Source organism: Oncorhynchus keta, chromosome 5 (genome assembly GCF_023373465.1).
Source record: "Oncorhynchus keta strain PuntledgeMale-10-30-2019 chromosome 5, Oket_V2, whole genome shotgun sequence".
NCBI classification, from domain to species: domain Eukaryota; kingdom Metazoa; phylum Chordata; class Actinopteri; order Salmoniformes; family Salmonidae; genus Oncorhynchus; species Oncorhynchus keta.
In genome coordinates this window covers 9,833,227-9,844,067 of record NC_068425.1, presented here as the reverse complement: position 1 = coordinate 9,844,067, position 10,841 = coordinate 9,833,227, and the positions used below count along the sequence as shown (strand labels likewise).

At 45.2% G+C, this 10,841-nt stretch overlaps 1 protein-coding gene and 1 pseudogene across 1 annotated transcript; one reads left to right on the top strand and one right to left on the bottom strand.

The window, feature by feature from the left end:
- The window catches only part of LOC118384146 (rho GTPase-activating protein 23-like), a 47,645-nt pseudogene extending 40,867 nt beyond the window's left edge, over window positions 1–6,778 (top strand).
- Window positions 6,779–8,735: 1,957 nt separating this feature from the next.
- Window positions 8,736–10,799, bottom strand: LOC118384480 (protein HEXIM1-like). Its single transcript, XM_035771064.2, has one exon. It carries the CDS (start codon window positions 10,312–10,314, stop codon window positions 9,199–9,201), a length of 1,116 nt encoding a protein of 371 aa, XP_035626957.1. The 5' UTR covers window positions 10,315–10,799; the 3' UTR covers window positions 8,736–9,198.
- Between the last annotated feature and the right edge of the window lie 42 nt (window positions 10,800–10,841).

Here is a 10,841-nt window from a genome sequence, read left to right as displayed (position 1 = left end):
CTGAGCTACTGACAGCCTGCGCAGACCAATCACGGTTCACACTGTGGCCGACCTGGCCAATCAGTGACTGTCAACAATCATTGACAGCCACACAGTTGAACCAATCCCATACAATCAGGAAATAGGCATGACATAGATTTGAAATGATTGGCCCTTGCCGAGTTTCTCTCCTTCCTGATTTGATCACTAGACTGTGTGCCTCTTTCCTCTCACCTGGTTTTCTTTTCTTCTTTATTACTCCTCCTTCACTGTCTCTTCTACATCGCTGCATCCCTCTCTTAGCTGAGCCTGTGGAGCAGCCACTGCGGTAGGATGGGACTTCCCCTGCCAATTCCTGTGTGTGTTTGTGTTTGTGTGCGTGAGAAATAGTGAGTTTGGGTGTGATGGTGTTTTGTTAGTAAAAAAGTGGGTGGGTGTGTTTGGTATGTGTCACCATCTTCAGAGGAAGTTGCTCTCGGCTTCCTCTCCGTGTCCGTCTGACTAAGGCAGGAGTTGTGTGTGAGGATGACCCTGTACTGTCACCCAGTCTGACTAATGGATTAATGACTTTGTGTTCTCTGTCACTGAGAGAGAAAGCCCCTCTATAGTGATCTCTCCATCTGTCTGTCCTGTCTACCTCACCTGCTCCACTCATTCTGTATAGGCCCTCTCGTGTGCTACTCTGGGGTTTGTGTGTGTGTGTGTGTGTGTGTGTGTGTGTGTGTGTGTGTGTGTGTGTGTGTGTGTGTGTGTGTGTGTGTGTGTGTGTGTGTGTGTGTGTGTGTGTGGTAAACAAACAAAGAATAGTGAATAGTAAACAAACAAAATATTTGGCCAACTGGGACATTTTGTTGGTCCCCACAAGGTCAAATGGGGTTTAGGGTTAAGGTTAGAATTAAGTTTAGGAGCTAGGGTTAAGGTTAGAATTAAGTTTAGGAGTGAGTGACTGCTAGTGAGAGCTAGTGAGTGAGATCTTGTGAGTGAGAACTAGTGAGTGAGAGCTAGTGAGAACTAGTGAGTGAGAGCTAGTGAGTGTGAGTGAGTGTGAGTGACAGCTAGTGAGTGTGAGTGAATGAAAGTGAGAGCGAGTGAGTGAGCGGTAGTAAGTATGAGTGAGTGAGCGAGACCGTGTGATCGCGACCGTGTGAGAGAGACCATGTGAGCTAGTGAGTGAGAGCGAGAGTGCGAGCTTGTGAGTGAGAGCGAGAGTGCGAGCTTGTGAGTGAGAGCGAGAGTGCGAGCTTGTGAGTGAGAGCGAGAGTGCGAGCTTGTGAGTGAGAGCGAGTGCGAGCTTGTGAGTGCGAGCTTGTGAGTGCGAGCTTGTGAGTGAGAGCTAGTGAGTGAGAGCGAGTGAGAGCTGGTGAGTGAGAAAGGTGAGTGAGAGCTAGTGAGTGGGAGTGAGAACTAGCTAGGGAGTGAGAACTAGCTAGTGAGTGAGCGGTAGTGAGTGAGAGCAAGGGCGTGAGTGTGTGGTGATTGAAAAACCCTTTACTCAACCTTGTTTTCTGCCTTCCCTCCTCCCGACTCCTCCTTCACCAGTTGATGTCATCAGTGTTTGCCGTGATGTCATCAGTGTGTGCTGTGATTCCTTAATGCTGTTGTTTTTCCCCAACCTCGCCCCTCTCTCCAACAACCCTTGTCACATACCAGTCAGTTTGATCAACTCCATGACAATCAGTGGTTAGTGATGACACGTTGTTCTGTGTGTTAATGGTGTGTGACCAGTGTCTGTATGGTTCTGTTCCCCAGGGGAAGGTGACGGGTAGAGGGTGGGCACAGAGGATGCACAACTCTCTCCTAATTGGATTGGTGTTGCATTAGAGCAGTCCCTAATATTTCCTGTGTTATAACAGTGTCAAAATGGTGTGTTTTTAAAGCTCTAGCTAGCTAGATAGCAGAAAGGTTTGTTTTTTGAGCAGCAGCTCTGTGCCCCCCCATCACAGCCATTCACGCTCCTCCTCTCCTCCCATGTAACACAGACCAGCTTTACAGTGTACCTTCCCCTCTGACCCTCTCTCTTTGTCCTCTCTTAGACTCAACCAACAGTGACTCAGCTAAATCTAAGGTAAGGCCTCAGATAGCCAACTATGCTGTTCTGGCCACTCATATCACACAGGGCAGCTTCACAGACACAAAACAATCTTCTTCACCACAAAAAAAACATTCAAAGAGCTGAAGCAAATAACAACATTTTTCTTCACACCATCTAGTTATGGTTGAGGTTGTGTAAATCCTCCGACCTTTGACCTATGTGACTTTGTTTTGCCTCAGGGTTCGTGGGGGTCAAAGCGAGACCTCACTGCCAAGGACTTTCTGACCCTGTCAATCATGTCCGCCGTCACCGGACGCAAGCGCAGGAATCGCCACAACGGCCGCCTCGTGGGCAGCAGCACAGACGACGACTCGGAGCACGAGCCAATCAAAGCCAGCCACCTGGGGGCAGAGGAGGGAGAAGAGGCGGGGCTGGTGGTGGCAGGAACAGACACCGCTCCACAAGCAGAGGGAGAGGATGAGGAAGAAGAAGAGTCTGTAGTAGAGAGAGTGAGAGAGAAGGTAGAGGAGGTGATAGTTCCCAGTATGCCATGCGGTAGTGAGAAAGTGGAAGCAGGGCAGACGGTGATGCTGCTCTCTGAGGAAGAGGTGGTGACAGCGGAGGTGAAGGGCAGGGTGTGGCGGGGGCCAGAGGATGCTCGCTCTATCGTCTCCGGTTACTCCACCCTTTCCACACTGGGGCGGAGCCTGGCGTCTGAGGGCCGGTGCGATGAAGCTGACGACGAGCGCAGCGAGCTGGTGAGCGAGACAGACAATGAGAGCGGATTCGCCTCACGCTCCCTTACCCAGGAGAGACCTGAGAAACACCCCCCTGCATCTATTACACCCACCCTCACACCCCCAACCCCCACACAGACCCCCACAGCAGCACAACGAAGCTTCCTCTACACACACTACAAACCCCACCCTGTCTCCCCTACGACCCAGCACACCACCCCCACCCCCACGCCCTCCACACATACTCAGGACCCTGGGGAGAGGAGTGAGGGTGGGGCGCGATCCACCACCCCCTCCTCCTCCTCCTCCTCCACCACCCACAGACTACACCCCAGGCCCTCCTTCAACTCCCACAAGCTGATCCAGTGTGACACGCTGGCCAGGAAGAAGCTAAAGAACAGAGGGAAGACCAAGGCTCATTCTCTGGACCTCCCTGGGCCTTCAGGAGAGGAGGGAGCTGGGGCACCAGGGGCCCAGAGGAACCGATCCAGGACCAACCCTTCCTCAGGGAGCAGCCAGGAGAGCCTACGTCCACCCCGGCCAAAAGAAGCCCTGCCCCCCAGCGAGGCTGCCTCTTTCACCCCCAGCGGGGCAGGGCAGGGTCAAGGGCGAGGGTCTCTGGCTGACCAGGTGCGTGCACGCCTGCTGGGCTCGGCTGATGACCTACGCATCGTGGGGCTGAGGAAGCCACTCTCCCCGGAGACGAGGAGGAAGAGACGGGCCTGGAGAAGACACACTGTGGTGGTCTCACCTACCGAGTCGGGCGACAAGAGGCCTGCGCTAGCCACCAACAAGTTCCCCATGTCGCTGGTCACTTCCAACCAGGGCAAACCACAGGGATCACCCCTCGACCACCAGGAGCTTGACCCAAGACACCCTCTTCCCCTGGGCCAGAATCCCCCCGTCACACGCCGAGCACCCGCCTCCAGGTTCCATCAGTACCTGTAAAAGTATGGACAAAGACTCATAGGCCTGTAAGTTACAAGGCCCCTGGCCTCCCTCTCAAATTCTCCCTCCCCTGAGCTGCTGAGCCAGGGCTGCTGTGTTAGAGGGTCAGATAGTGCTGACCCTGAGTCAGTTGCATGATGGCAGTGGGTTGTGGACAGCAGAGCCACAGACAGACACAAGGGGTCTTGTGACAGGTCTGAGAACAGTTTCCGGCCTCCAGTCTACTCCGTTTGCATGGCAAGGGGCATTCCAGTATTTTCCAAAGCTTATTTCTTTTGTGTGTTTTAAAAATAAAATAATGCAAAATTGCAATGGGGCAGCAGACGCACAGACAGACAGACCTCATCACAGTTGATATTAAAGCCAAGAACTCTCCCTCATGCAGGCAGCAGACAGACGGTGTGTTACTGAATAATAGGATCCTTCCTGTCCTCTCGGTTGCTTCCTGTCTGACACAGGAAGTGGGTTGTCCTCTCCCAATGCACAGGGAAGAGCATGCCAAACCAAGCCTACCCAGGGTTCCTCACAGAGTGAAACTTTCAACAGGACTGTGAGCTCTCTCTCTCTGTCTTTCACACTCACACACACATACAGACACAAACACACACACATTAGCTGAGAGATCCACACATACACTATAAGAAGAGTACAAGCAGTATTGGAAAGTGAGTTAAGGGAGAACTCTGTCTAACCTTTGGCCCCAGCACTGACTTCTATATCAGTCTTCCTTAATATTCTGTTACTATGATGACCACAGAACAACTGGCTCTAACACTCAACTAGTTGCCAACACACAGAAATAACATAACTCTCTCTCACACACACACACACACACACACACACACACACACTGTCTTCGTTAATGTTTGTCTGTCTGTACATATGTGTGTTTGCCTGACAATACTCGTGAGTATGTTTGAGTGTGCAGGTGTTTGTGTGTTGAACTATTTTGTAACATTTGTAAAAAGCCTTGTTAAGTTAACCTTGTAAATATATATATTACATTATCTTTATTTTTTTTTAAATTGTTTTATGGTTTACATAAGTGCACACAGGTGCACCATAATTTCCTTCAAGATGTTACTTGAAATGTTTCCCTTAATATATAATTTTTTTGTTTTATATACAGTAAATATTATATATATTTTTTGTATGAAAAGAATAAGTACTTTTTATTGTGTTTTGACTTCTCGGATGTACCTGTTTTTAAAACAAACAAAAAAGAAAAATCCTAAACCTAACTTAAAGCTCCTTGTTTCCTCGTAGACGGCCTTTCTCTGTGACTCACAGTACTATGCAGAAATACTTTCTCTCATTTAGCAAAGATAGAATAACTCATCCAACATTAACATTCTCCAGTCAAAATTGTGGCCGTTGAAATGCCTCTCCGTTTCATGGCTGGATTAGCATCCATTTCCGCATTTGAAGAAAGCAATAGACTCTCCCCTTACTGACACTACTATCTACCTTATGCTGACAATGCTTATCTTATTTGGCAGCAAACAGGGATTTCTCAACCATAACCTAATTTAAGTCAGAATAATGTGTGTATGCATCTCAGTTCTCTTATCAAAGAACGATCACATACTGTCCTTGCATCAACTCTATCATAACTGACTTTTCAATTGGATGAAGTATTAGTTGGTAATCATTTGCTTGACCAAACCTGCCTACGTGTACCAGAAGAAACACTTGTTTTCATTTTATGGGTGACCGAGAAAGCGCGAAATATTGACAACATGCCCTGTTAAACGTCAAGGATTATAAATGCAACCTGCATGTATACACAAAGTTACATTTTGTAAAGTCTGTCAATTATATTTGATTTGTTATATTATCAGGAATATTTCAAATATTAAGCCATCTACACATGATTTTTCATGTCATATATTACATTTCCATAAAGTTAGACTCAATTGAATGACCACTGTGAGTGGGGTGCTTCAGAATTCCTGGATACAAATGTCAGATTCCAGAAATGTGGTTACCATAAGTAGCCATTTTTGGGTCTGCTGTGTTTCTAGACTTGCATGCCATTCTCTTGGCCATGGTCCAAGATGAGTTTCCATTTCCCAAATACTCTTTATTAACTGTCCCTCGACCAATGTCATATGGGAGTTATTTTTTGGTTTCCCCCTTTGCCTGACAGGAATTTTGTCATCATAAAATGTCATTGACTTTTAGTTAGTCTTGTCTTACCTCAAGAGTTTCCCTACAAGTGCCTGATTTCTATAGTGTTTTTGTTCTGCAGTGCCATGGCCAGTCCTCACCTCCCCATTAACCCTCATTATTCCAGACTCTCGACGCCAGAAGCCTCAACCTTCACATCTAGTTATAAGCCAGACTGAATCCATTCTCTTCTCGTTGCTGTGCTGACATCTTATCCGCTGACCCAAAGACGTGTATCATACATACGAGCAGCCTCTCTGGGAGGCCATTAAAAGCACACTGTGTCTGGCCAAGGACTTGTCGATGCAGTCGGTTTGCATCTAACAAGCATTAACAAACAGCAGCACACCTGATGCTGAGGGGAGGGGAGGTATGGTGCTCTCACCTGCTTTTCTCACACACAGAGGTTCTTTCATGTGGACAGTGTTTTGTAGGGTTCACATAACAAGCCCTAAGTAAGGGTAATCAATACCTAGAACAGGGTAATATGGTACAAACTCATTTGCATTAGATTTTGTTTGATGAACTAACTGTATACATTTAAACTGTCAGCCAATAGGAGACATACAGCTAAGCTTAACAGAGCTGAACCAAACTGCTCATGCCTTCATCAAAAAGATAAATACAAAACATTTTTAGAAAATTCTGACAACACTCAATGTGTGTTTAACTGTCTGTTTCTTGAAGTGTGATATACATTATGTTTGTTATTATGTCTGATAATATTTTGTACATATTGCCTTGATATGTAACATATTGTATTGTGTAAAGTACATTTTGAATTGCTTTGAGTAAACAATCTAAGAAAATGTCATGTCTAAAGGTTATCCACCTGAAACCATTTCATTCGATGGCATATTGCTTCAAAGCAAGGTTATATGATGTAAATAAACAGAATTACGTTTTAAAAATGTTTTGCAGTTGCTTGATAATTTTGGAAATGTTTAATGTCAATAGTATTCTGTGATCATTGCTGACATGTGTCATTCCAGGCAACAGTTTCAGATATTTCATTGAAATTGGGAAGGATGTCAGTCCACATGAACAAAATGAATTAAAACAAAAAAAGTGGAACCAGGTTTGTGACACAACTGATTGGCATCCACCCAATGCGTCCTGCACCACAATAAAAAAATGCTGTAAATGTTTTCTCCATCACGGATGAATCTTGGAACTACATTACCCATAATTATGCTGAGAGCAGTCAGTCTTGCACCACACTTCCCTGAATGCATCCAGAGAGGACCTGACAACTCGAAATCGGTGCAAATTATATCCGTAGATTCAATTAACATTCCTGAAGTTTTGTATACATTTGTTTCAGTGTATTGTATGTCGGTAAACCTCGTTTGATTGGGAGAATTTAAGTGTGTAAATCTGCGTAAAACCTAGCTAGCTAACAAGTTAGCAAAGTCCTGCTAAAAACAAGGAAGTCGTTAGCTGGCCTAGCATGGTAAATATATGCATATTTTGACCAGCCATATAGCTAGTTACCAAACCTGCGTTTTAGACAGAGGTATGTTAACAATTAGCTAGCAACCTAAGTACAAACAACTCTAGTTGGTAAGCGATTTCATTTGCTCTGCCCACAGCCCACGTTGTACATAAAATGTACCATTTTGGAATATATTGACACAGAAGTGTATTTCCAACTTTGTGTCAATGTTCTTAACATTTTATCTCCGAGTCTGAAACCAGGCTAAATGGGTCAGCGTTACTTGTTTTATTATTAGCCTTCCTCTCTTTAAAGGGATAGTTCACCCAAAGTATATTGGTTTCCTTACCCTGTAAGTCTATGGACAAGGTATGACATCAATCCATGCATTGGTTTGTTTTACCTGGCCAGTTTCATACATAACTTAATTGGACAACACTCAATGTTGTATACTTTAGAATGATTTGGACCTGAAGAAAAAAAATGACTAATTTCATTGACCTGCATTGGATTGGTTTTTGAATTAATTCAATGTGAATGTTAAGCATACCAATCTCATTTGAGTAATAGCAAAATGTAATGAAAAAGTGACAAAGTTCTTCCCTGACATGGGTTGATTACCCTTTGCCCAATAAGTTCCATATCCCAAATTATACCACGGAAGTAGGGCAATGCAACTCCAATAGGACCCTTGCCTTGTTTAGAAATACTATTTTAGCAAGTCGGAGTCATCTGCTCGATGAGCTTTAGCCTGCAACATTTCGCATACCACTGAGACAGGTCAAGAGGTGACCTATTGAGAGTTGGAGTACAAAATAGCTTTTGTAAGGATATGTTGTGAGACCTCACAAAACCAAGAGCTACAGACATATCCAGGGTTGGGTACAGACCCTGATTCGATTCCAGGCTATATCACAACCAGCTGTGATTGGGAGTCCCTGAGGGTGGCACACAATTGGCCCAGTATCGTCAGGGTTTGGCCGGGGTAGGCAGTCATTGTAAATAAGAATTTGTTCTTAACTGACTTGGCTAGTTATAATAAAAAATGCTTTCTAAATGTCATCCTTTACTAGTTACCTGTCCAACATTGTAATCAACGTAACTTTTGGATCACCCAAACTAACTTAATCAGATTACTTCCTAATTAATCAGTTACTCCCCAACCCTGCATATCTAAATATATGGCTGTAGATTCTTGGCAGTTGTTTACCAATGGTTGCATTATGCAACCTGCATATAATTTCTATAGTGGTAATGAGTGATGCAGTCACAACTTACCTGATTTGGTAGTGGTTCATCTAAGGATAGTAAGGACACATCTGAATGAGTCTGAAAAACTAGGCATATTCCATCACTTTTACATCTGCCTAAATAGTGAAAAGAAATTGATGTAAGTCAATAGCTGTAAAATGGCTTGCAGATAATAGCCAAATACTTTGTTGGTATCAGGCAAAATCTTTATTTACCCCCTACGGAAAAAAAACAATTGTTTGTGTACATGTTAATTTGCACATTTAATTTTGGGAAAGTTATTTGAAATTCTCAAAAGAAGCATTTTTTAAACAAATGTTACATTTGGACAAACAGTCCTGCTGATTTAACAAATTGTGGGATAGAGTATTTTAATGCATGCATACCAGGGAAACAAAAACAACGTATTTCCAAATACATTCTCTTTATAAAAAAGAAAATAATTTTAAATATATACATTACTTATTGAAAAACTTTAAACAGGCGCCTTACAGTCCAAATAGAAAAGAATGCTCAAATTTTGCAACGCAATTTACGGACCGTCACTGAACCTTCCAGAGTTAACAAACCGATTTCATAAAACTGGTGACACTTTAAAGTCCTGTTTAGTCCCCTCGTTTCCATATTTTACCTGGTTCTATCCATTTCTAGTCACCTAATGTGACAATCTGCTCCTTGCTCTGCGGACGTTGCTCACTGTTCTGCGCCCTCAGTCTCTCCAATTCACCCTCCAATTCTCTGATCCGCGCCGAATTCGACTGGGGCACCTGGCTATCATCTGTGATGTCCGGGTTGGTTACGCGTCGCAAGCGGGTGTTCTCTTCCTCCAGACGGGACATGCACTTCTCCAGCTCCAGGTATTCTTGAACCAGCTCTTGCTTGGACATGTTTTGAAGACTCTCGATGTGGTATTTCTCGTAGGTCTCGGAAAAGTCTCTCTGAAGAAACTCCCCACCTGCGTTTCCAGGCCTCCCGATGCCGTCGCTGCCACCACCGCTGCCATAGTCCTCCTCCTCCTCCACATCGAAAAGCTCGTCCTCACTTGCGGTGTCCTCTGGGCGAGCACCAGTCCCCAACTGACGTCGGGGACCACTTTCGGTATTCAGATCCGGTTCCTCTCGGTCGTGTTCATCCATAAGGAACTGCGTTGTATTGTAGGGGGCAACGGGCAACCCCTTCGCGAACATCTCTGCTCTCACTCGGGACGCTCGTTCGGTCTCTCGCTCGTCAAGCTTTTTCTTTTCTTCCCAAGAAAGTTTAAAATAGGGCTTCCATTGACGCTTCTTTTTGGATGGTCGACGCCTGTGTTTCTTCTTGCCCTGACGCGCATCTACAGCTGCCCCGGCGCCTGGAGAGCCAGAGTCGGTTCTCTTCCCACACTCGCCTTGCACTTGACTCAGGGTCTCCTCGTGCGGTCCATCTCCACTATTTCCGTGGGCTACGAGGCCACCCTCTCCGGCTGCATCTGCTCCGGGTTCCTGGCAGGGCTGTGTTGCTGCTGGGCACTTAGGAAGTGCATTTCCGGCAACGAATCTTGGGCACACCTCCCTCTGCCCGCCTTGCATTTGCCACAACTTGTCTGCAGGGATAACCCCGCCGTCACTCTCTGCTTGCTGCTGTTTATCTCCATATCGCCCCCTACCGCCAGTCTCAAGTCCACGGCTCTCATTGGTTTGGGGATGCTCCACAACTCTTCCTCTCCCACTTGATGGGGTATCTGAAGTTTTCAGGTGATGGGTCTTCTCAATGCTCGGTTCTGTCATCCTGATCTATGCTGTTGGGCTGTTCGCCTTACCACATGTCAATCGTTGTCTCTGTGCGAATTAAACTAAATGTTAATTAAAATATATTTTGCAAACTTTTGGTAAGTATACGGTTTCTGTGTCTTAATATGAGCAACATTTACTTGACAAGAAATGTTTAGTTAACTTTCGAAACGGTCACTATCGCTACTTTTAAAAACAAAGTTATGAATGGTAACACTTGTTACTTCTCGAATGATTCGTCAGAGCTACTGTAGCTAGCTAGCGAACTAAGGTTAACTATTTCGGTGCCGCTAGTAATCCTTCTCAGGTTCGTATTTCATCTCCACAACAGTGACTGTCCAGTATGCTACCACAGAATGAGTTCGCGGTTTTATATAAACTCTACCACCGCCAGTGCGCATGCTGCTTTTCTTGACTCTACTTGTTTTGTGGGATATGTAGTTCTAATGTAGGTAAATTACTAGCTAGACCGTCCATGACCAACTACATGACCCACAATTCTAGGGCATTTATCGAAGGTTTAA

Coding starts and splice junctions, on each gene's coding strand:
- LOC118384480 (XM_035771064.2), bottom strand. CDS start 10,314: ATGACAGAACCGAGCATTGAGAAGACCCATCACCTGAAAACTTCAGAT.